At 33.3% G+C, this 27,274-nt stretch overlaps 4 protein-coding genes across 4 annotated transcripts in view; 2 read left to right on the top strand and 2 right to left on the bottom strand.

Moving 5' to 3' along the window:
- LOC149904221 (tRNA dimethylallyltransferase) overlaps positions 1-18,283 on the top strand; it is a 203,992-nt gene extending 185,709 nt beyond the window's left edge. The window contains exons 5-7 of the mRNA XM_090108121.1: positions 11,251-11,366; positions 17,482-17,692; positions 17,883-18,283. Coding sequence (XP_089964247.1) covers positions 11,251-11,366; positions 17,482-17,692; positions 17,883-18,197 — 642 coding nt within the window. The 3' untranslated portion in view covers positions 18,198-18,283. The remainder of the gene's footprint in view (positions 1-11,250; positions 11,367-17,481; positions 17,693-17,882) is intronic.
- On the bottom strand, positions 18,283-19,371 carry mtTFB1 (mitochondrial transcription factor B1). The gene has a single exon (XM_090108123.1). It carries the CDS (start codon positions 19,369-19,371, stop codon positions 18,352-18,354), a length of 1,020 nt encoding a protein of 339 aa, XP_089964249.1. The 3' UTR covers positions 18,283-18,351.
- On the bottom strand, positions 19,371-19,699 carry Ccdc56 (Coiled-coil domain containing 56). The gene has a single exon (XM_090108126.1). It carries the CDS (start codon positions 19,632-19,634, stop codon positions 19,371-19,373), a length of 264 nt encoding a protein of 87 aa, XP_089964252.1. The 5' UTR covers positions 19,635-19,699.
- A 1,767-nt stretch (positions 19,700-21,466) lies between these two features.
- The window catches only part of LOC149904218 (F-box only protein 32), a 28,141-nt gene continuing 22,333 nt past the window's right edge, over positions 21,467-27,274 (top strand). The window contains exons 1-2 of the mRNA XM_090107624.1: positions 21,467-21,651; positions 21,843-21,893. Coding sequence (XP_089963750.1) covers positions 21,551-21,651; positions 21,843-21,893 — 152 coding nt within the window. The 5' untranslated portion in view covers positions 21,467-21,550. The remainder of the gene's footprint in view (positions 21,652-21,842; positions 21,894-27,274) is intronic.

The following is a 27,274-nucleotide window of genomic DNA, read 5'->3' as shown; positions in this document are numbered from 1 at the left end:
GTTTCGAATAAAACTCAACACTAAAATGATCATACGTGAGACCTGCGATCGTGATGAGAGCCGACTCCCGCCGCTTCGAGAGATCAATGGATTGAGTTTTTATAACTATTTTTTCCCGCTAAGCTTACACGAGCTGTGAGTTTGACAAGTGAAAAGTCAACTAGGTTGTCAGTTAAAGTAAATAACAACAGTTTGTTGTTTATATGCGAATGGAAACTATGGTTGGGTTTATTGTAACATTTATCGACGTCACGAATAAAGCCATTGGTAAAATTGGATATCGGACATTGGCAAAATTGTAGCAATGCTATACCGACTTAAATAAATATAATATAACATAGGTATAGGTCAACTTTAATCTGCTTATCATCCCATAATACACACATTTTAGAATGATAAGGAGTTAAAAGGCATACTTAGAAAAGTAAGTTTGAAAACAATACTGGGTCCATATACTACTTCCTCAAAAAGTTACTCCCAACCATCTTTATTCACGATAATTTATTTCATTATCATTGAAAAAACTAATTTTGATAGCGAAATGAAAATAGAACGATAGTAATTCATTTAAACAAAGAAATTGGCCAGGTGCGTCGGACGGCTCAGAAATAGGTAGTGAACGTAAAAGATTAAATTCTGAGCTAATTTTTATACAATTATCCAAGCTTTATTCTGGAATAATCTCTTTCCTATTCCTTCAAATAAGAAATAGATTATTATCTTAAATCTTAAAACTACTTTAACTTGTAAACCAAAATGCAAGTCATGTAAGTTTGAAAGTACATCATGATTGTAATTTGTAATCATCAATCAGCTCCTTTATTTATTCTCACTGCTATGAAAGGTTATCAGTGAAACTTGGTTAAGTGGGACCTGGATAAGTGGGAAACCTCCATAACTGGAACTCATGCCGAGGTCCCAACACTCTGGCACTGAATTACCTCTGTTAGTGGGACGAGGTAATCCTATATATCTGGGATTTGTTCTTTCGATTTATCATCATAGTTACCTCTATAAATGAGACAGCGAGTAAATTTTATATGCATAAACCTCTGCAACTGAGATAACATTTTTTGTGTACTCATTCTTATATACATAACACATTGTTTTATTTAATGATCGCACCTGTATAACTGAAATAACCTGTATTCTCACCTCTATTAATGGAACCCTCTGTAAATGAGACAGATATTTATATTTTATATATACCTGTATATCTGAGACACTGGGTAAGTGGAATACCTCTATAAGTGAAACGATATTGCAGGTCCCTTGATGTCTCACTTATCAAGCCTTTCAATAAATATACGACAAAGAATCCTTTATCTTTACAAAAAATCCCTTAGTACATAGGCACAAAAATTTGCCTTGCATTTGACGTTCTCCGCAGTACGACTCTTTCTCGTATATATTACTTTCATCGTCATCATTAGCCTATTTAGTATATGATAGATTATACATTGGGATTATAAATAATCGTATAGCCAAGTCACCAAGTATAGGTCGAACGAGTCAAGGGCGGTCATACAACAGCTGTGTTCCTTGAATGCTCCGCGAATATAATAGGTTTACGACTTTAGCTCGCTCGAGGTCACTCGTTTTCCACTAGGAAGTAGAATTGTGACGTCATAGCGTGAAGTTTGGTTGGAACCGTTTTTGGGAATTGCTGTTTATGTAGGAGTTGTAATAGAAAAGCAGAATTACTATTTAATAGGGAGGCTCGTGTGGTCCAGCACTAGCAAGTGGAATTGTGACCTCATTGTGTGAAGTTTGGTTGGAACCGTTTTTGGGTATTTTTCTTTATGTAGGAGGTGTAATAGGAGCAGAATAGCTGTTTAAAAGGGAGGCTCGTGTAGTCCAGCAATAGGAAGTGGAATTGTGACGTCATTGTGTGAAGTTTGGTTGGAACCGTTTTTGGGAATTGCTGTTTATGTAGGAGTTGTAATAGAAAAGCAGAATTACTATTTAATAGGGAGGCTCGTGTGGTCCAGCACTAGCAAGTGGAATTGTGACCTCATTGTGTGAAGTTTGGTTGGAACCGTTTTTGGGTATTTTTCTTTATGTAGGAGGTGTAATAGGAGCAGAATTACTATTTAATAGGGAGGCTCGTGTGGTCCAGCACTAGCAAGTGGAATTGTGACCTCATTGTGTGAAGTTTGGTTGGAACCGCTTTTGGGTATTCTTATTTATGTAGGAGGTGTAATAGGAGAGCAGAATATCTATATAATAGGCTCGTGTCCACCTCTTGGAAGTGGAATTGAGTGACGTCATAGCGTAAGGTTTGGATGGAACCGTTTTTGGGAATTGCTGTATATGTAGGAGTTGTAATAGAAAAGCAGAATTGCTATTTAATAGAGAGGCTCGTGTGGTAAAGAACTTAAAACTTCCGTCTCATTATGTGTAGTGTTACTATCCGAAATAAAATTGTGAAAAGCTGAATACAATTTTACTTGCATTGTGTTTATATAATTGTTAAACATACATACAGATATTAAAAAGTAAAAATCTCGACGAAATTTAGAATATTAATGAAACACGTGTTTATAAATCCTACTTTAATAATATTCGAATTAATATATCAGCGAGTAGCGACGGTAGAATTAATTCATACATGTATTTACCACAACAAACAATTTGAACTTCATTTATTCTTTTTAAATATGGACACAGAGTATGTAAGAGCATGTAAGAGACCGTTTTGACAACCGTTTAAAAATAGACCGTCCCAAGTCATTAAGGCCTCATGGAGCAGAAATTGTTCTGCCACTTCACACTAACATACGGTAACGATATATTTTAAAGATTATTGGTGTTAATAGAAGCTATTACACACACGTGATATTATGTAGCGGGCGAAGTTCTTATCCCTTTTGGCTGGCTTTTAACATACTAAAATATAAATATTGTATTTCAGATACGAGTTCCTAATAAAAATGATACAGTCATAAATTCAAGATTCCATTTAAACCTTCGGTAAAACTATAAGGATGAAGAATTAATGAATGTTGTTACTCGACTAAGAGCTTTATTAGTTTCTAGTCCAAAACAATTGCAAAATACAATAACATGTCACACGACTACATTGGTATATTATATTGTAACATCTATAATTCAATTAAAATATCATCATACATGTCTATTCTGATAGATTGAAATATTTCATATATCAATGAAGAAATCGAAATCGAATTCGTGTGACACACCCTTAATACAAAACGACGCATCAGACAGACGCGGGACGTCGCATCGCACCTCCTCGATTCTATATTTGAATTTGACAGGTCAATTCCAATTTAGTCTCTGGTCTCGTACTTTTTTTTTAAACACGCGCTTGACATGTATATTTCTAATGTGCTGTCTTTATGTAACTTGCTACTGTTAATATTTTGGGAAACTTGGAATCAAGAAAGCGTCTATATACGCACTAGCTCTTCTTCTTGTAAGAATGTTATATGAGGAGATTATTTATGTGCGATGTACGTGTTGAAAAATTATATCGTTTCACTCATAAAACTTATTTTATTGAGATAAATGAACATAACTAAGAAATAGTTTTAAATTTATGCTGAAATATTTAAATTTGAATAGTATTTAAACATAATTCGAGGTAAGATGAATACATTGAATACTTGATAAGTGATAACTCTATTTTATTGAAATATGTACCTATTTCAAATTTTTTCAAATAATAATTTTTTTATATATAAAAAATTGTAACTCAATAAGCAGATTATTCTTTGAAATCACATTATTTTTTACGATTCATTCATATGTATGAGTAAGATGAGCATATATTATTAAAAATATTTAATGAATGGGAAGTTAACTTGTCAAAAATTCCACAAGCAGTCAAGGCCGGACATATCGTGTTATTTAGCTTTAAAAGCATTCTTATGAATTTATGAGTTTACGTGCTTATAACAATTTATAAAGCGTGACAGAGTATATTCGAGACAACAGATAAAAAATAACAATTAAACACGGCGGGATGTCTGTGCGCTATACTCTATTTTACTCTTTCGCGCTTTCGCGCTATTTTATAAGCTTATGTCACCTGTATTTTTTTTTATCTGGGTGATTCAAAGTTAAAAAAATATCAATGTAGTGTATGTATTAAGATAAGACATTAAAAGATAAACTTTATTCAGTACAAGTCTTTATTGCATGTTACATAATGAAGACAGTTAATTAAACTAATTGGAATATTAACGAGGTGACTCGTATGAGTATAAATCTAGACTGGAGTTTAAAAGAATGAAAATTATTATGTATTAATTTTGTGTAACTCAACAGTATACCTAATTAAGAATGCCAATTTTTCAATAAGATTTGTCAACTTTAGCACCTACTTATGATACGATAGCATGATATTTATTTACTAATTTAAACAGAATATTTGATAGAATTTTCAACAAACCTTGCCCTGAAATAATTTTTTTTTTCAAAACGGAAATCTAAGCAATTATTTAACTTTGCTTGACATTCTATTCAAAATTTCGAGTGTTTAAAACAATTGCGTTCAGGGCCACGACTATTTAATTTTTAAATAAAAAAAAGACAACAAAAAATACATAAATTTTGCGCACGTGCCTATTTTCGTTAGATTAATAATATGAATTAGAACAATTATAAAATACAAAAACATGATTCCTAGCACACCCTATCGTATCATTTTATTAATTAGATATTTAAATGAACCTAATTTCAACCAAAGGAAGTAGGTAATATAACTAAAAAGTATGTAACCATCACACGTCATCATAAAGCACAAAAAATATAAATCATAAAAATACCTCACCAATTTCAAGATACACACGGTTGATGTGAACAATATAGTACAATAATTTTAATTCTAGACAAGGAAAAAATACTACCTAGACAGCTTAGTATTCACTACCGAGTTCAACGAACTGATAATTGACTTGAATTTTGTTAAACATTACATTAAAATGCGAATAGTATCTACTAGACGCGTAAAAAACAATAGTTCTTGTTTTGTTGGTAATTTTATTTCGCTTTGACATGAATGGAACGTCATATATTTTTATTATGGCAATGATTATGGCACATTATATAGTACATATTAACAACGCGTAACAAAATTAGTAATTTGGATTTCAAAAAAAATGAATTTGAATTTGGTTTTTCAAAATGTTAAGTAGGCACGCCGAGGTACTTATCTATTTTTAAAAAATAATTATAATAATATTCATTTATTCGAACTATAAAACATTTTGTTAGCGAGAAATTATATTATATAGACTTTATAAAAACATTTATTTCAACTATGGAGATATACCAGTACATCATACATGCTATGCTACATGCGAAATCAGTAGCTTGTCAATATCTTGGTTTAAAGTCATACAAAATATTGAGATCTGTATGGAATTGCTGCTGAAAACTACGAGGGACAATAGAAAGCATGCATCATATGCTTGCAGCACTTCAACTTTTTATTGCTTTGATGAAGTAGATAAAATGCGACGATCTTACTTCTGTGAGAGTGCTATCGAATATTAGTTAAATTGTTAATAACTCAGGCCCCGGAATCACAGACACAATAGAAAATCTATTGTGTCGTGGACCGATCGGGCCGTTCGGGGCTCAATGGGTTAAATTGTTCGTAGATTGTGTTAGGCTATTTATTTACTTTAATAAAACATTAAATGCCGTTCCAATAGAAACTATACAAAGTCGTCTTTTGTTCTTTTTATTATTAAATATTCTCTGTTTACCTTTACTCCCTTATTTTTCTTTGACGAGTCTAACACGGGTCTACTTTCGAGATGGTATCGAAGCGAAACCTTCAACCAAGTTTATGACTTTGCTAAGATCGTATCATTCTATCCCTTTAATTTGTCTTCGAGAGTTAGCATTAAGTCATTAGGATGCTCATTTTTATATGGAATTGTGGTTATCAGGATGACCTTTATGGTCGTTTTCCTCGTCTAATGTAAAAAAAAGTCTGGACAAGTGCTTTATGTGTAATAAAATTATCTTTTAACATGTGAGGGCATCGAGCAGGCGCTCGACGCGTTAGCTTATGGTCCGGGTCAGTATAGCCACTATAGTCAGCCCAATTATATTTACCTGTTACTTATGGATTATATCTTGAATAAAGTTATATTGTGTGTTGAAAGGGATAGATTAACATACAATGTTTTAGATGGGTACCCAATAAATAGTTAAGTGGTTACGAAAATTATTTAACTTATAGCACATTGTTGATGTAGTATGTGAAACGTGCAATAAGGCTGACACCCTGAATGTCTTTTTCTATATTTATTTATAACCATGCTGCACCAATTTTCATGGAGGTTTCTTTTCATAGCAGGTTTGCTTCAAAATACTACTGGATATTAGAATTATAACAGCTCAATTAACATCACAAATATGTAATCAAACTTAAAATTCACTAGAAAAATTTCTCAGACATTCAGAATAAGTCTACTTCAAGGCTTTTTTAATGGAACGACATAGCGCAGAAATCTTAAGTGAGATTATTCCGATTCTCCAACCGACGGTATACAAAAATGCAAAAAGCATACCCATTGAAAGAAAGCACCCTTCCTTTGATTCCGAGTTTATCGATTTCAGTTTCAGCATCGCCGGTTTTTGCTCGATAAACAATGTCTTACAAGAAAATGAGAAAGAATAGGGTTGTCGACGAGCGATGCAATAATATATTATGTTTTCCTTGAGACAGTTGTTTTTACGAACGATATATTATTACACAACAATGTATAAAACACGAATGAGTTAAACAAAGATACGGTGAAAAACTTAACATTAAATAGAAATACATACAATACTATGTTATTGAATTAAATCGTTCATACAGAACATAATTGTCACATTTAGATTTTGTGGCACATAAACATACTTAATATTTTTCTATTAAACGTTCAATAACACTACAACATTTAACTACATATTATTTACTAGTTAAAACCTACCAAAATTTGTGTACGAAAAAAATGGTATATTATTTTTTCTTTTTGCATTGTTGCACGTGGCAACCCTGTAATAAAAGTGAGTAGACATTGGCACTTGATCACGGCACAGGCTCCTAATGAGGGCAGGACAATGGACCTCGGACGGTAGCTTTTAACCCCTTTCCCTGAGTATTATAGGGCAAGTCCTGACGTGCAGTGTTCCGAGGTAGTACTTGGACATTGATTTTTTAATGTCACAGGGTATTTAATGTCGTGGAAGAGTAATAATGCGATAGGAAATGCTAATCGTGGTGATCGTGGGGTTTTTTCTTCTGGTATAGCAGAATGATAAACATGGAAAAATTCACGAAAAACATTTTCTGATCGATTCCTAGAGTTCACTAAAAATACTTATTTTTTTCGGCAAAATTGATTTTCTTTATGAAAATGGCTATTCATAGATACAAAATAAGCTGGTAGGTAGCTAGTAACCACAAGAAGCTTTCCCTCTAATTTGGATTTGATATAGAAAATATTACGTCTATTATTATGTAATATTTTATTACATTGATTTTATGTATTATTATTTGTATTAACAAATAATCTTATATATAAAAATGAATCGCAAAATGTGTTGGTAAGCGCATAACTCGAGAACGGCTTAACCGATTTCGATAATTCTTTTTTTATTATATTCCTTGAAGTACGAGGATGGTTCTTACTTAGAGAAAACGTAAATATGTACCACGGGCGAAGCCGGGGCGGACTGCTAGTAATACATAAAATCAATGCAAAAAGGAAAAATCTGCTTCGTTCGCTCCTCTAATTACAAAAACTAACTTGAACCAAGATATTAATTATTACAATCAAGTGAATTCCATATATATTCCTAAACAACTTTGTGTATCTTATCTTATTACTATGATCCTTGAATTATAAATAAACATATATAAATACTCCAAGTTGGTATGTTATTATACTTTAAGACATGCCTAGATTAATACCATAGTATAAAGAAAGAAGTAGGCCGACTATCGGCGTTTAGGAGCTCACGGTACCTAAACTCGAGAGACGCAGGGTTTTCACTTGTGACGTTGATATTTTAAATAATTGACAATTGTATAAACAAACACCGACCGCTTACAGCAATGGCGCTTCCCTCACGAGATCGGTCCATGAGTAGGAACCGAGCGGCGTTGTGTGCGTGCGTCAAGCTTGCGTACGAACATGAGCGGCAAAGCGTTCCGCTTACATACAATCGGCAATGTACCTTTGTTCGAAGATAACTTACTTTTCTCTTTATACTATGGTAATAATACCTTGACCCCATAAATGTTGAATCATTTGTTACTTTTCCATATGATAAATGATTATAGCATTTAAATGATTTATAGCAGAGGCAATTTTCATAAGTTGTGATATGTATGTATTATGTAAATAGTGTATGCTTTTTATGATAAGGCAGAGCATAAAATATTCCCTGATATTATACAGGTAAATAAAATGATGTTTGTTCGTTGGTCTGTCTATTTAATTATAAATATAAGTAACTTTAACTTTTTAGACAGTAGCGAAATAGACGAAACGCAAGACTTCTTTGTCTTGCGTTTCGTCTATTTTTGCCAAAAATTGCCCAAGTCGTCTAAATTGCCCAAGATTAGAACTTAAAACCTTTAAGATACTCTAATTCGAAACGTTGTTAAATTCACAACCGATCCGTTTCTTAAAGTATAAATACACATAGTATAAACTATACTCAATACATACTACAACTACAATCTATTTATTTGTTACATTACCACCACAGACCACCTAAACTCTAAAGCAATTCAGATGAACTCTTATATTGTAATTTGTACCTAGCCCCTAGGAAAAGCACTGAGATAGCTGAAAAAAATACATCATAGTTTTGAAATAAGTACAGGATCAAATTTGTTTGAGAGTCTAGCAATAACGTAATCGGATTATATAATAAATTGTATATTATAATAATATTATTATAAATTGTCATAACTTCTCAATAACTCATGAATTTAAATTGACGTCAACATTCATGTTTACGATTTTCCTTCGAACAGTAATGTGACTTAACCTGAGTCAAGGAAACGAAGTAATTGTGTGTGGCGCCTGGTAAATGGATCGTGTGTACTAAGAATTATAGATATTTATCTATAAGTTAGACATAGATGATATCGGCGGAAAATAATAAATGAAAGATGCGGATTTGCAATTTTCATTTCACTTAACTTGTCTTAATCTGGATTTTTCGTAGGTATAAGAGCCACAGATTCAAAATTATCAATTTATTTGAAAATAAATAAAGCTGTGTAAAGACAAATATTCTACCAACCATTTAGATATGTTCCTATCATGAAGCATCGTACATAAAAGTTTGTCAAGCAGTTTCAGTTTGATCGACTATAAAGCTTCGCAGAAAATTGTCTCAATTTAGTTCCCAGGGCACAGAAATTTGAACACCTTCTATAAGGATCGCAAAAAACAGTTGTTAAATACAGTAGGTAAGAACATGACTGCTAAAATTCAATACCTAATAGAAATAGTTTCCCGTCTGTTCTAATGATACTTTAGAAAACATACTCATAAAGTAATTAATATCAAAAATAAATACCACAGATTCTGTACATACCACGATGACGTCATATTCACTCAATTCAATAAATTCCACGAACATAGTAATTTTATTCACATAATATTACGTAGAATACCTTGCCGCGTAAATGCAGTCACGATTGCATATTATTAATTACCTCTAGTATTAATTATACAATGATTAGGATCTTGGAATATTGAGAACAATACATCGTGGAATCAGGTATATATGCGAACTTACTTAACCAATTCAAAAAGGTATTTTGTTTTACATTTCTGTACATCACACGAAATATCGGAAAATAGTGAACAGTGTTGAGGATTTCATTATTTATATCAAACCCAATAACGATTAACTGATGAAAAATGGCATTGTTTTGCCGAACAGTGCCATCCGTACCAGTTTCCTCTTGAAAAAGTTTTCTATCAACCAACAGTGTAATTCCTTGTAACAGTATTATATCCAGTAAGAATTTCCTATAGAGTAATAGTGTCCTTATCAGTAACTGTACCCTACACTGTAACTCAACAATAGATCCAAACCTACATCATTCTGGCTTTGATAAATAAGTACCAGAAAAAACAGTAGGTACCTAACTACCTATGCATATGTTGTGCTTTGTATCGTATGCCTGTACCCTACCATCCCACCGAATCCTTCTGTTTGGTGGTGTCCTAATAAATAACACTGCCTGACAAAAAATGTAACTTTTGCTAGATAGGTACAATTCTACATCACCCCCTCGTAAACTCCCCTTGAACTGCGCCTGAACAAGCGTAGTACAATCCGAGGTTAAATTGCAATACAATCGTTACGTAATTATTGTTTTTATAAGTCACACTAATTAATGATATTAAAATTGCAGATGTAAGTATTATAATTTATGACAACAGGACTTCGGTACGCCTTTGGCCCCTTATCTATAATTATCACTGTACAATGTTGATGTTATAAAGTGGTCAATTATATAATTTGTCTGGACATTATTAATTATAATATGTGAAGGAAAAACGATCACGTCTATCAATAGACTAAAAGAAATATATCAATTAGTTTCTTAAAGAACTTAGAAATTGGTTTGTTTGTCAGCAATTGTTAAGGTTCAAGACGCAAAACAACTAAGGCCATTCTCCCATTACGATACGCACAGACGATTCAAGTATCCTGCAAGTCTCGGAGACTAGTCGCCGCGGAGTATCTCACATACATTTGTATGTAGGCTCGCACACTACGCTACCGGTACAATGTATGTGAAATATTCCGCGGCGACTAGTCTCCGAGACTTGAATCGCCTGTGCGTATTGCAATGGGAGAATGGCCTAATATTGAAAAACGTTTTTGTTTCATATTAGCAGTGTTATATCAGCGCACTACATACTCGGATTTGACAAAACCAAAGTTCCAATGACAAATTATATGAATAAAATATTGCCTTAAAGACCGTTTTGTTAATTTCGTTTTTTTTAATACTAGCGGTCCGCCCCGGCTTCGCCCGTGGTACATATTTCGCAATAAAAGGTAGCCTATGTTCTTTCTCAGGGTCTAAAGATTATCTGTGCCAAATTTCATCAAAATCGGTCCAGTAGTTTATGCGTGAAAACCATACATACTACATACATACATACATACATACAAACTTTTCCTCTTTATTATATTAGTATAGATGTATTATAGATGTGTATATTGTCTTACTTTTTTCAGAGTATTCATGACGAGAGACTCAATGCGAGAATTGATTCTATGATAGAAGAAGGTTTGATAGAAGAGTTGTTGAGTTTCCACGACAGACACAATAAGCAACGTATTCAAGATGGAAAGTAAGTACCTTATAATATTTGTAATTACAGTTTTTTATTTTATGATTTCATATTGAAGATTTTTTATTAGTTTATTAATATACATCTTGTATCATGTGACCGGGTTAAAAATTTATAGAATAATTAAATATGGTATTAAAATGTATCATTTAATTAACCAACTGTAAGCCATTTCACTAATCACTATACCCAAAAATAAATATATTTACAAATATGTAAATCATTTAAATATTTAAAGAGTATAGTTAGTAATTCGAAATTAAACTTAAAAGAATTAAACAATAAAAATAAAACAAGATTAATATTAGCAAGAAGTAAAAATCCTGATAGATACTGGTCAATAAGAATAAACAAATTTGAAAAAAGAAAAGAATAAAAAAAATAAACATGGCGGCCGGGCAACGTCCTACACCGCATCTGCTGCGGTTCTCTATGGTCTCATGTTTCATATAGGTATGTTGTCTATTTTTATATCGTGAACAATTGTTTTTAATAATTTATTTATAAAAGCAATTTAAATAATACTAAATATTATGTATAATTTGTATAGCTTGACGTAGGTACGATTATTATTTCTGAATTAAGTACTTTTAAACTCATTGTATCATGTATGAAAATGAAAATCAACCATTATTTTGAACTTACTTAAAAGTTAAAAAGCACGGTTAACTCGTTCAATTTTTACCAAATCCAAAATAAATTTAAAATAGTTTGGAAAATCCAAAAGTGCACGCCTCATAATTTTTTTTAATAATTATTTATTAATTATTATTTTTGTTTCTTTAATAACAATTAAACCACATCGAATCAGACCCTGAAAAATGAAAGGGTTCTATTCCTGAATCCTGAGCATACTCAAGCGTAAGAGAAAAAAAAAGACTCGATTAGTAAAGTATTTCGGTCGCTATCGTGTTAACAAGAAAATCCTCCGCACATACAGACACACGGACGTCCAAGACAGAACTTTTTTAAACTGTTTTTTAACTAGTTTAAATAACAAAAATGACATCAAAAATATCATGAATGTTAAAAATAGTGTTTTTTCTTAATATGTGTGTGTATGTATTATCTTACAAGTGCAATGTATGATACATAAAGACATTTTAAGTTTGAAAAATCAGATGTTTTGCGCGAAGTGACAGTAGTACCCACCCCAATGAGGCGTGCAAAATCCGTTACCTTATTACCAACAATTTAGTTGGTAGTTGCAAAAGCTTCATAATAATTGAAAGCATCTTAACAAGTATCAAGATAGTAAATCTATCTACACTAACCCCACTACAGTAGTAACCGCAAAATCTTTCTCGTCTCACGCGTATACGGACCCAGGTGTCTCGCTTGTTAATTTACCGTATATTATGAGTGACAACTGACAACCCTATAGTACAACTGTTTTCAAAAGATATATGTCTTTGTAATCTATAACCAAGCCACAGTATTACCATATTTCCTACAGTATGGCGACGAATGTACTTGTGCAGAGAAACGGAGGGGAACTGGCGGGGGGTCGGGCGACGCGGGCCGCTTAATGCAATCACGCTGAGTTTGCATTAACTATTGCGAAAGGACGACGCAGTCGTATTTTTTGTGTAATAATTTTATTATACATAGGTACTTACATATTCTATTATGGCGCGCAAAAACTGTTCCTTTTACGGATGTAAATCTACATTGAAATCCCAGAAGGAAACAATATTTCAGAAAGATTGTATTAATTGTATCTGTTGAATTAAAATCAAAGCTATGTATATGTTGTCCTCATTATTATCTAATCAGATTGTACATCCCAATGCGAATACATTACTTAGTTAAATGGTATAATATACAATAGGCATGACGAAAGATTTTGAAATCCTCTTCCACAATGTGTGTATACGTTTACTATACAAGAAAAACCCTATATTTCGGTAATATACTTAAATTTAACGAAGATAAAAGCCATTTTCCAAAAAATATTTATTAACTGTGCCAAAACAGCTCGCAGGTGTCATGGCGTAGGCGTGACGTCACACTTTGGTAAATACGTAATTATTTGTACGCATTGCGAAGAAAATTAAAAAAATAATTATTTAATATGTGTTATAGAAACGAATTTCAAAGTTTATAAGTGGTGTGCAGTATTGCAGTGTGAATCCACATAAAAATAATGCTCAAAAATGTGTTAGTAATTATTTCAAGCGAGAAAATAATAAGAAATGATTGTATAAAGTTGGCGCGGAGTACCCCGAACCATGTATTCGTGAATTCGCAATTATATTTCTGTTCTGAGTCGATAAAGCATACGTGAAACAATAGAAAATAAATAAAAATGCGTATTCTCAGCATATTCATAACAACAAAAAACATCTGACGTGAGTTGTTTACTTAAGCGTGACGTCACGCGTGTTTTAGTCAAAATGGCCAACTGCAGTATTTCAATGTTTTATTTTATTGATAATCTCATTAATCCTAATGTTTTTAAGATTTCTAAGTCACTATATGTAATTTATCTATTATAAATTTTCCCTTAAAAACACTAATACGATCATTTATGGATACTGTCGTCATGCCTATTAAGAACATCCAAAAATAAAGTGTCCACGTAAATAATATTTAGCAGTGCAATATCTGTAATTATATGTATATTTATGAACAAATAATTACATCAGATTTAATAATCGCAATTATTTTGAATGTACATATGAATAAATGATTTCATCATAATATTAATAATCACAATTGTTTTATTTCCCATTTGTTGCAACCCTAGCGTATTTTCGTGTGGCAGCGTAAGTACCTACGCTGGCGGCGGCATCGCGCGACATCAAAGGCGTTTCCTTACTGTAGGAAATAATATTGTAATACTGTGACCAAGCTATCTTAATTGATCGACTATTATAATATGGTTGTTATAGCACTACATTTTTTTTTCTACAGGACCTTAGCCAGAATTGTAAAATAATAAAAAGGATAATATAGATATTGATTGTCCATTATTCGTAGTTAATAATACGTAAATAATGAAATGTAACACATCAAAAGCAATTCATTACTGAGGACGTGACAAGTGTGTCTAGTCTAGTCATTCCCGAACGGAACACTCGAAACAAAAAACCGAAGTCATTCATCAAAATGCGATCACAAAAAATGGATGTCGACTGGTCGCGACACCCGTTTCCAAGATTTTTTTACACTATCCATTCACAAAGTAATCTTTTTTCAAAATTTAACGTATTTTTTGCATTTTTAAATTTAGATTTTTCAATAGTACGTTCAGTACTTCAGTATTCATTTTACGGTGATAAAATGATTTACTTTTTTATCTGTGCGGAAGCGGGATGCGAAATAGTAGTTTAGAATCTCTATCTCTGTCTTGAAACATGTAAATCTAAATTCTAGGAATAACAATTACTCGCTTAAATTCTATGCATCTATTGTCGGATTCCACAGACATGTATATTTAAGTAGACAACGCAAGTACCGCGATCTGTATGAAAACCAAGCGTGTCATATTTTTTGTACTGACCTTGACGCGTTATGACGTCACGAGCGCTTTTTAGTGATGTTAATTTCATTTTACGCTAAATCGATTAGGCCGCCACTCGCGCGGCGATTCTAGTATCGTCCTATCCCATCGAAGTAAATCGAAAGAAATCAGATCAAACTAGATCTATGTCTAAGAGGTAGTCAAATAAATGAATCGTAATCGATTACTAAATCGATTCAAGACAGAAAAATGATAATTACCATAGACAGAGGGATGATAAAATAAAGTTATAAACCTTTTAATATTCTAACAAGTAAACTAATGTGTTTTAGCTTTTTCTTACATATGCCCATTGAGTTACCATGTACTACGTACTAGAGAGGCCATCGAAAGAAAGTAATGAAACTGTCAATCAATCAATCTTTATGTCCCGTTGCATCGATCCATTTTCCTTCTATGTTCGGGTTACTTGGAAAACTGAAAAAACAAACATAGTCTAAGCAATAAGGAGTTTTCTTAAAAAACTCCCAAGATGACACTTTAACTAATGGCGTCCATGTCATATTATTTATTTTTAGTACCTTTGTATTAAAATACTTAAAAGTTCTAGGTCAAGTCGTATTAAATGACAAAAAAAATCTATGCCTTTTATTCTGAAAAATTGCTCCTTCAAATTATCATTTTTCTGTTCGATTATAAAATCGATTAGAATCGAGAACTGTTGCATCAAATGAACATCACTAACCACAAAATTGGACAGAAAAATGAGAACAGAAAAATGAGAAGACGCTATTCATTGCTTGTTATCATACGACGCGATCTTTACCGTGCCAAGTAAAAGCCGCAATGTATTCCGAATCATTTCGTATGATTTGGTATCCGTGTTTGTCACGATCGTTTTCCACAGATATTCTTAATTTGATTTTAAAATAAATAGTGCATATTCTGATTAGAAAATTACTTACCGGTGGAAGGAAACATCTCTGCTAACTCGGCCACTCACAGCTGTGGAGTTTCTACAGTTTATAACGGCGCAATTCGGCATTTTACTTTATTCAGCTTCACGTCTTTCCTTGGCGAACTGCAAGCGCGGACTGAGTGTAGGCCAGCGTCAAGTAAGTTTCATAAACTTAGTTTGGACACGGGAAGTACATACACTCGCTTAGTCTATCTTGATACATGTCTGTGTCGGATTCCGAATCATATCTTAATCTTATCTTAATCTTAATACTATTATAAAGGCGAAAGTTTGTATGGATGTGTGGATGTGTGGATGTATGGATGTATGGATGTATGGATGTTTGTTACTCTTTCACGTAAAAACTACTGAACCGATTACAATGAAATTTAGCACAAATATAGAGGGTAACTTGGATTAATACATAGGATAGGTTTTATCCCGGAAATCCCACAGGAACGGGAACTATGCGGGTTTTCCTTTGAAAATGCGGGCGAAGCCGCGGGCGGAAATCTAGTGCTTGAATAAAATTCGTCATGCAAAAGCAACGTATTAGACCAAAAAGTAATATAATATGTACATATATGTATAAGAGTTTAGACTATTGCTGCTCTATACACCTCTTTAGCCTATTAATATAGTACCTACATTATTATAACCTAGAAATAGTCCGCAATCAAACATGAAAAACTGGAAAAAAAGAATAAATGGAAATATTTTTTATGTATGTTTATATTTAAAAAAAACACAACCGGCACCGCTTAAATCAATCAATAAACACTAATTAATTCATTGAAATATTGCCTTCGTTTATTGCCACAAATTAACAAATAAACCATTCAAATGGCGTGCTTTATTTATCGTAACATTAATATCGATCTAAAATCGATATTTCTCAATTACATCGATGAATCGAATCAATATTTCGGTACCAATGTCAACATATGATCGATCACTCGACGGCATTTAAATCTCAGGTTAACGACCTCTTATGTAATTCGACAATAATTAATTGCGTATTAGATTCATGATTGCGTGGTTCTATCTTGTCCGATTTTTTGTCTCTTTACCGTGTTATTATTTTTATGGCGGCTATTATGATTCCTCTTATTTTATGATAGCGAAGTAACTATGTATTCAAACAAAATTGTAAGATACTCGAGGTAACAAAACACTTCCTTTTCAATTTCCCATATATACAAAAATAGAAAGCCTAATACCAATAATTTGGTCGATGTTTTAATTTTCTATAAATAATTTAGCAATTGTACCCCAGCTTATGCTCCAGTAAAGAAATAATTAACAATTTTATAATAAATTAATTTTCAAACAACGTAACAAGAATAAGAGTTACGAAGCTAATTACGTTTTGCTAAATTGTTCAGACAAATTAATTATGAAAACGTTTGGCTAATAGCCAAGAATACCGGCATATTTATATTACAATATAATACAAATCCCTACGTTGTAGACTTGTAGTATAATAAGTGCAATTATAGCATTTGTTTAACTGTTGAGAACCTTGTGTCTTATAACATTATTGTTTGAATCTAATATTTAGAGGAGCTAAGTATAAATGTTAGATTGTAATTAAAAGTATTATTGTAAAATTCAAACTCGCTTTCTCCACAGCGCGGCGTATTAAATACCTTTATCATTTTACTACAATAATATTACTACAATTGTTCCAGACCTCCAGATTATACCAAAGGCGTTTTCCAGACACTGGGTTTCAAAGAATTTCACGAATATCTGATTTTGCCAGAGGAAAAGAAGAACAGCGATGAGGGGAGAAAATTGCTAGAACAAAGTATTGAAAATATGAAAATTGGTACCAGAAGGTACGCAAGACGGCAAAATAAAATGATCCGAGGAAGGTTTCTACAGATCCCCACAAGAGAGGTACGTATTCTCTGTTTTAATATTTTCTTAATTTAACGAATTCAATTATTTTTTATAATTAATTTCAGCGCCATCTATGGTCGAGTAGCTGAAATACGGACACTAACTAAATAGTACAATAGATGGCGCTTCAAAATTAATGTATCTGAATTTAATGTAGATGGCGCTATAATAAATTTTAAATTTTCAGGTTCCTCCTATATTTGAATTGGACACTACAGATATAAGCAAATGGGATGAAGAAGTACTTAACAAAGCAATATGTGTGATAGACAGCTTTATGTCAAATTCGTCTTGCAAATATGAACCACTAAAACCAAAAATTAATGAAGAGAGGTTAACACTAAATGGGCATTCGTCAAATCACTGTGATGTGTGTAATAGACTTATTATAGGTGATAAGGAATATGCTATACACCTAGCTTCTAATAAACATAGAAAAGTTCTGAAGAAAAAAGCTGAAATGGCAGAAAAAGAAAGGGAACAACAATCACTCACAGACTGAGCTATTTTATTTATATTATTGTGTAATGTGCAAGTTTTTATGTTCAAATGTTAAAATTAATAATAAAAATAAAATAAAAAACCAATTATTTGATTTTTATTAACTATATTTTCCCTATATTTACAAACTAAATAAAATATAACAATAAATGAAATCAAGCTTCATTCTCTACATCTTTCTTGTTTAATTTCTTAGGTGCTCTGAGGTCGTAGTTCTCAAATTCAGGATACTTTTTAATGATTTCAGTGTAAGCATCACATAGTCTAGAAAATTCTCCATTGGCTATTTGAAAGGGACGGGTTACTGGATCTATATCAGCCATTTTGTACATAGTGAGTGCCATTTCCTCTCGCACATCTTCCGGAAACAAGGTCTGAGCCCCTCGTATAGAATATTTCTGTCTCATAGAAAATATCTGCCGCACTACCTTTTCAACCAGTTTGAATGGTTGCTTCATCAATGGTCGCTTCAAAGGTGTGAGAGTGACCACCCCTACATCCACATCTGGTTTTGGGACAAAAGCGTCACCGGGGATATCAAATTTGTAGTTCACATTACACCAGCTCTGACACATGACAGATAACCTACACCTTTGCTTATCTAAGATACGAGCAGCCATTCTTTCAGCGACTTCTTTTTGAAATGTTAATGTCATTCTTGTGCGGCCAAGCGCCCATGGGCCTTCTTGCTTTGAAATCATTTCTAACCATCTCACGATCAAAATTGTAGAAACACTAAATGGTAAATTGCCGATCAGGTTTATTGGAGGTGGAGAATCATCCCAGTCAGTTTTGATGTCTTTCGGAATGAAATGAGCTATGTCGGTAGTTAATATATCACCAGTTATGATATCTAAGTCTAATTTATCCTTACATGCATCTGCAACAAGCTCCAGAGATGGCAAGAAACGTGGATCTTTCTCGATTAATATGAGTTTACGGGGTGCTTGTTTAATAATCGATCGTGTAATTCCGCCGGGGCCAGGCCCAACCTCACATACAACATGGTTTTGAATATCACCAGCAGCTCGAACGATTTTATCAATCAGTCGAGGTTCCATAAGAAAATTTTGTGATAATTCGCGCAGAGCACGCAATTTGTATAATTTAATGACATCTTTAATACTCGGTAAGGGTGGTAACCTGATTTGCGTTGCATGTTTTACTGCAGCCATTATTGTTGCACTTTAGCAGGTTCGTCAAAATCGTCAAGGAAGGTCTCCTGCTTTACAGCAAACATAGAATATAAATAAATTCCAAACACTCCCGCTCCGATCGAAAATCCAGTTAATCTATTCCGTTTACTCAGTTGCTGTAATTTAACCACCCTTTCACGATTTTTCTGTTCAATAATCTTCATGTAATCTAATTCTGCCTGTTTCAATACTGGGTTTTTATCACCAGCATCAATTTTGGGCTTCAAATTTGTATCTCCCATTACGGAAAATTAGTTGTTTTTCAGTCCTAACCTCAACAACAAATTATGTCATAGATTAAAAATGGTTTTTGCCAATGTCCATAGACATTTCGGTGTTGCCATTTACTGATAGTTCTTCGTTCATCGTTCTTTTGAGTGAGTGAACGAATGTTATATAAAAAAATTTTTTTATAACATCTTATTCGTGATCGTGTGTTTTAATTTTCACTTTTTTGTTATAAGCTACCATTTCGACTATGTCCAATAAACGTGCATTATAACGAATAAAACATTAAACCTTAGCATTAAACGAAGAAATTGTTACTTAAGCAAATCTGTTTAGATATTTAAATTTTTACATTTACGTTTCGATCGTACAGTTTTTTACATCGTTTTTTACATTTAAAAACTTTTATTCGTAGATCACATTTAATATACATCTTATTGGATTTGGTGGGATTTTATGCAGTCGAATACAAAAACAGCATTGCTCTGAGAAAACAGCTGTTTGTGACGTTTCTCAGTTCTCACCTACGAAAGCCATGCGCGCGTCCGTCCCTTTCTAAACAAAGCGTCTCGCTCTCGCACGTGTATTTTCTTCGTCAAACACAAGTGCAATCCAGCGTTGCCAGAACGTTACTTTTGTAACATTTTACGTTACTTTTGACCCTCCAATGTTACTTCCATGTTACACGACACAAAATGTTACTTTTGCGTTACTTTTTAGATTTTCTGTTGTCTGTTTTTTTTCAGCATTGCCAGTCGATTATTCGATGAACAGTTGCCTATTACAAGCCGTGCAAGAACAAATTAGTATGACCTTGTTCGCAATTTAGTATCGCCATCCCTTTCTAACCAATACACACAGAATACGAAACTGAAGTGAAGTTAGTCGCCAACCGGCATGTTCTGTTGCATGGCTTATACGAATTTTTACGTTTAATAAAATGGTCAAGGAACGTATTTAAGCTTAGAGTATATATTACAATAGTATAGAGCGCGTGTATTGCACAAATTGCTTAGTGCGCATCGTAGGCAGATGAGCTACAGATACTATATAGATGTGTGTGTGACAAATAGCTCAACACGTAATTGATACCTACCCATATCAATTACGTGTTGAGCTATTTGTTTAAAAAAAAAAAACCGGCCAAGTGCGAGTCGGGCTCGCGCACAAAGGGTTCCGTAGCAGCAAATATAATAAATTACAGTTAAATCAACCTATCTCAAAAACTATAAGAGATACTTTGATCAAACCAAAAATCGTTGAAAGAGTTAATTAGCATGCATCACCTCTATTTTTTTTAGAATTTTATACCCCGTAGTTATAAAAATAGAGGGGGGGGGACATACTTTTTACGACTTTGAGAGCTGATATCTCAAAAACCGTTCACTTTAAGAAAAATGTTTTTTAGAAAACTTTATATCATTTTAAAAGACCTTTCCATTGATACCCCACACGGGTATGTACATCGAAAAAAAAAATTTCATCCCTCAGTTACATGTATGGGGGGCCCCACCCCCAATTCTTTTTTTTACTATTTAGTGTCATATTTTTGTAGCGGTTCATACAACACATATTCCCATCAAATTTCATCACTGTAGTACTTATAGTTTCCGAGTAAATCGGCTGTGACAGACGGACAGACGGACAGACGGACAGACGGACATGACGAAACTATAAGGGTTCCGTTTTTGCCATTTTGGCTACGGAACCCTAATAAATTGCCATAATAACGTATTTCCCCAGTTTCCACAATAAAAAAGGAAATGTTACTTTTTTCGACAAAATGTTACTTTTTGGTCAGTGTCGTGTTACTTTTGACTATCTACCCCTAGCAACACTGGTGCAATCGCCAATATTTCTCGTCTCGCTCCGGAGGTTTGCTCGTGTGTTTTGTTACGTTTACGGAACTTTGTGTATAATTAAATAAATAATGCCTTTTATATCGAAAGACTGGCGATCGCCTGGTGAAGTGTGGGTGAAAACACAGGAAGGCTGGGAGAAGAAAAAAGTTCTTGAATGCACAGCACAAAGGTAGAGTATTATTTGCAAAACTAACTTGCCTTTGTTCGTTTGTTACCCATCGACGCAACTGAGAGCACCAAGTATTTCCTTACTGACTATTACTTAATTAATGTAATTTTGCCATTTCTAATGCTTGTATTTTTAACAATAATTTAGTTTAGTTTGAAATAACAAAAGCTTGTATGTGTTTTGTATTGCAGATATGCAGCTATTTCTAACTTTAGTAATTCAGACGATAAGGAACAAAAATGGTAAGTACGATATTTATTTTCCTTCGCTGTAAACATGAGTTACGATCAGCTGTTTCTGTTGTCATAATATTGATTAGAGCAGGCGCGTATTGTAGGTGTCCTTCGAGCCAGAAATGTATACCTATTACAAGTAGGTAGGTATATGTTATAACATGTAATAACAGAGCAAGTAATATATGTAATGAGCATAGACTTACGGACTATTTATTTTTAGAATTGCAATGAGAATTTATAATGTATCGTTTGTTTGAAGTGTACCTACATAAACTTAGCTTTTATAAAGCCCGAAAAGCTGTGAAAATTTAATATCAACTGCTCTTTTTATTTTTGATACATAATTAAATCGTATACAATAGGAACTTGGTTAAGTACCTACTAAAGCATCGTAGGTACCTAACTATGTACTATGAACATAAACTTATATACCTTGTAGAGTAGGTACTAGAGTAATTTAGAAAATGTCCATAAATTATGATATACCTAATACAGGTAATGCTATCTTGACCCAGCAAGAGAAATTTTATCTTCCATCTAAAATTTTAAATTGGAAACCTAACCTAGGTAACTAGGTTGTTGGGAAATTTTGAAATCGTTATAACTTTATGGGAACTATATTTTCTATCACCAAAATTTATATTCGTCATCAAGTTGTATCACCTAATAAATAGATCTATCACCACGAAATATTTTCGTTCTCAGATAAAGAAAAAATGTTCCCAGGTATGAATTATCAAATTAATGTTAATATATGTGTAAAATAAGAGATCGATAACCAATAAAATTATATTGCATTACATGAATATAAACTTCGTTCTTATAATAACAGTTTTGTTACTTAAATAATAGCTCTGTGCTCAGAATGGTAGATCTGTCACCAAATAAATCGATTATCGATCCCTGACTGCGATTCCTTTTTATTTGATATTTTGTCACCAATACAGTAGTAACATTTTATTTCGTTCAGATATTAAATTAATAGTATTTAATACATCAATTTATAATTTTAATGAAAAAATGATCAAAGGGACGGAGACAAATTGGCGCGACAAGCTGATTATTCAGTGGTTATTATTTTTAAGAATAAATATTGATTATTTTAACTTTAATTAAGTGTTTTATCTACTATTCTGCTAGCCATAAGCCAGCTATTTTAAACCAGCGCTGATTGTTCAGTGGTAATTATTTTAAACAATAAATATTGATTATTTTGACTTTAATTGTTTTATTTACTGCTAAAAATTTTATTTAAATATAATTTATACTACCAGTGGAAATTTAGAACCTTGGGAGTCTAGTTAAGTAGCAGAATCTTTTGGTTGAAACGATGATGACAACCCTAATTTTTTATTTGAACTTAATGCAATTTTCTAGTAGGTAACATAATATGATTTATTGGTGATCTCTTTAAATTAGTTTGCTTAAATACTTATTAGGACACACCTATTATAATACATACAAAAACATTTATTTGGTACTAGACCTTATATCTCAGGATTTTAGGTGATTTATTGTGGAACTGATTTTGCATTGTTTGGTGACTACATTTTGGTGACAGATCTACTATTTTGAGGACAAACCCTATTATTTAAGAAACACAAAACTAATTAAATTGGTGATAGCTTAAATGATACCCTAACTTTATTACGTATAAGAATGTTTCCGTAAGACTTCCTGTTAGATTCGAAGCGCCGTAGAATTTTTTCAAATTGTATATGTAGTTATGTACATGTACCTACCACGAAAAATGAATAAAAAAAGTTAAAAATAACCTAGGAATATTTTATTTCTAGTTAATAGCGGAATTCAAATTGTTTTTTTTTAACATTTATAAATAGCGTCTTACAAAACTGTAAAAAAAACATTGAATGATAGGCTGAGATGTTCGCAAGTTACTAGGCATGAAATTTATCCCAATGTAGGTCAGCCGAGATGAACGGGCCGACGGATATTGTTGGGAAATCAATTTGTTGCTAAACCGCAGCTATCGTGAATAGCTGCATTGTTTTATACCAGAGAGGATAGACTTTCAGACATCCTAAATTAGAGCATGGTTTTTGAAATAGATGTTGGCTTTCGATTGATGTGCGTGGTTTTTATAAACTGACAAAATATCATTTAGAATTAGATGCAAAGATTTTGGTAGGTTAATAGATTTTGATAAAATATTTCCCATCTACCTATACGCTGAAATTAAGTAAAAAATGGTTACTTACTAGAATAGATTTTCTGAGAAGTGGATGCAAATTAGACAGACAATATCGAATTTACTAATTAAGAACCCCATTTTAAATCGTTTATCCGTTTCGAATTCGAATGTTTATAAACTTCTTAATCTTCAACTTCCCAAATTAACTACCTACATATACAAAAAGAAAAAAAAAAGGATTAGGGCACGAACTTCCAAATCACTTCCAAATGAGGAAACGTGGATGACTCAAATACCTCGACTCTACATGGAAAAGCAATTTTATATTTAACTTCGAACATCCTGAGTTAATTGCGTCCTGAGTATTTATTAAGACAATATTTTTATTTACAAGGACATTTACCGTTCTTCCTGGATATAAATCTTACGTGAAAAAGTTTTTCAGTAGAATAATTCAGCTAGAAAGGTTACGTACCATATCCATATGTAGTAATTTTGATTTTCTCCACAGACTCGTATTATCTTTATTGCGAATCGTATATCCAAAATCATAACCAAATGTATTCGACACGACTAACTAAATAAATGTTTCGAAATTATAAAACCATTACGATACGCGTATACATTATACGGTATATCCCATATCTTTCTTAATCCTATTATTACTATGATTATAAAGGCGTAAGTTTGTATGGATGTTTGTTACTCTTTCACGTAAAAACTACTGAATGGATTTGAATGAAACTTTACCACAATATAGCTTATAGGTACATCAGAATAACACATAGGATAGGTTTTATCCCGGAAATCCCACGGGAACGGGAACTATGCGGGTTTTCCTTTGAAAACGCGGGCGAAGCCACGGGCGGAAATCTAGTACAATTATATAGGCGAAAGTTTGTATGGATGTATGGATGTATGGATGTTTGTTTCTCTTTCCGGTAAAAACTACTGAACCGATTACAATGAAATTTAGCACACATATAGAGGGTAACTTGGATTAACACATAGGATAGGTTTTATCCCGGAAATCCCACGGGAACGGGAACTATGCGGGTTTTCCTTTGAAAATGCGGGCGAAGCCGCGGGCGGAAATCTAGTCTGTCATAAAGTCCAAATTAGTCCAAAATAGAGGACAAGGGCTCTTGTGGGATAACTTCCAAGTGAGTAGATGCATTTCACATCTGTTTAACTGGTCGATTTTCTTATACATACTAGATATCTAGATGGTCATGGTGTCCTGCTTACCTGGTATCATTTTTTCTCGTTAATCTTTCGCCAATTGCTGAAATTGACAAGTATATTGTCCTATAAGACCTATATTAGTTTTGGTTTTGTTATACGAACTCGAACTACGAATTAAAAAATACATATTCACACAAAAACAGAATAGCCAGTCCGAAACATTTTCAATATGGTCTTCTCTTTTATATTAAAATGGTTTTTAAGTAAAATTATGAGTTTGAAATTGAAAATTACTCATGATTTCTCCCTACAACGGATTCAGTTATAATCCACAGGGTCTGTGGTTAGAAAGTGTTATCTATGTAGGTAAAGGTATAATTTACCAAGATATGCTTGTAGAAATTTAATTGACACTGTGACGGTCTTGCTACGATACTTGCGTCCGTTCACTCGTGTATAGATAAACTGTTTTTATAGCTAATCATATTAAAATCAATCTAATGATAGGTTTAAGAAGTATTTTTGAGATTCCAATTAGAACTTCAGCATCGAAACTTACATTTTTAGTGAAATAAATAAGCGAACAATAACTACTTAGTTACTACATATTTGATCGTTAAGTTATAGGAAATTTGGGAATTAAGATGGTAAGTAGAAGATATGATACATCCTAACAAGAGTAGAAGTTAAAATACTTTGCAAATGGTACTATAAATAATAGCTACCAAACATTTGAACAAAACGCGAGCAATATCCCTATAAATAACCTCGTAAAACATATTTAGCTGAACGTCAATATCAAACCCAAAACCAACCACAGATTTCCGTTCCAAAATCCCAAACTAAACTTCAGTTTTTCCAGAAATTTCCATGAAAACAATTATTGTAATGAAACTTCCGCGGAACCATTGAACGAGAGCATTGTTCTATCCGAGAGAGAAATGAAAAATATCTCTTTATTTGCTCTGAAATAGCTTAGGGTTTTAACCTTGATATTTTGACCTTAATCCTCAATGTGACGGTTGCATTGATTCCAATTTTTAAATGAACGTGGCTAGAAATTTCACGTAAAGTGAATTATATTAAAACTCTGACGTTCCCTTAAAAAAGTGAAGCCAACATCGTCTTTGCAAGAAGTTCCTGTAAATAGGCAAAGACTTGAATGTATTTGTCGCTTTTATTTTATTAAATTTCGAAGATAGTCGATGTGGTTTAACCTATCATTCACCAAAATACACCATTTGACGCAATACTAAATGCTTCTAATATCAATAGCTTTTCTTCCTTACCAGAAGAAATTATGGACAGTAAGGGAATTTTGACTGAATTATTCCGGCTTACTTCCTTAACCGTTCGTGCATTACTCTAATAAAAGGACTAGGTCATTCCTTCTATAAATAACACCCTATCAACCGCACCCAAAACCGTAAAGGTTGAAGCAATTTACGTTATGGTTAGTAATATCCCTTTAACAGACAGCTATAGTTTAGATATGGATGGATTTTTACTGTAAGAAAAGTTAACTTACCTTTTTCACGAATTTAGTCAGTAAGGCGCTGACTCCACGAGCGAGAGAATCGCGGCGATATTATCGTCGTGCCACGTATTTCTATACACTCTCTAATCTCTATGGAACCGTCTCCACACGGCGATATTATCGCCGCGATGCGACGAGTGGCAATAAGCGCGCGAAACTTCATTACATCGTCGCTAGCCCACCGCGTCTAGCAGCGGGCCCGCCACGCGCTCCCGACGAGCGCGCAGCGGGCGCGCTGTCAAACGCAGCGTCATTTCAGCGTTGCCTCTGGTCTTCTCGTAGTTCTCTTCAAGGAAACGTGGCGATACCGTTACGAGTCGCCGCGGAAACGCTGCGATTCCGTTACGACTCGCGACGATACGCGGCGGAATTATCGCTCGTTCGTGGAGATTGTCCGACGATATAAGGGCGGACTCGTCGCGATTCTCTCGCTCGTGGAGTCAGCGCCCAAGGCAGCCAACATAATTTGATAGTTATATTAATTAGTGACAAGTAAATCTACCCACAAGCACA

This window comes from Colias eurytheme, chromosome 12, assembly GCF_061535395.1.
Source record: "Colias eurytheme isolate Ceu_HAF_F1 chromosome 12, ilColEury1 Martin Lab GWU primary, whole genome shotgun sequence".
NCBI classification, from domain to species: domain Eukaryota; kingdom Metazoa; phylum Arthropoda; class Insecta; order Lepidoptera; family Pieridae; genus Colias; species Colias eurytheme.
This window is presented reverse-complemented; position numbering and strand designations above follow the sequence as displayed.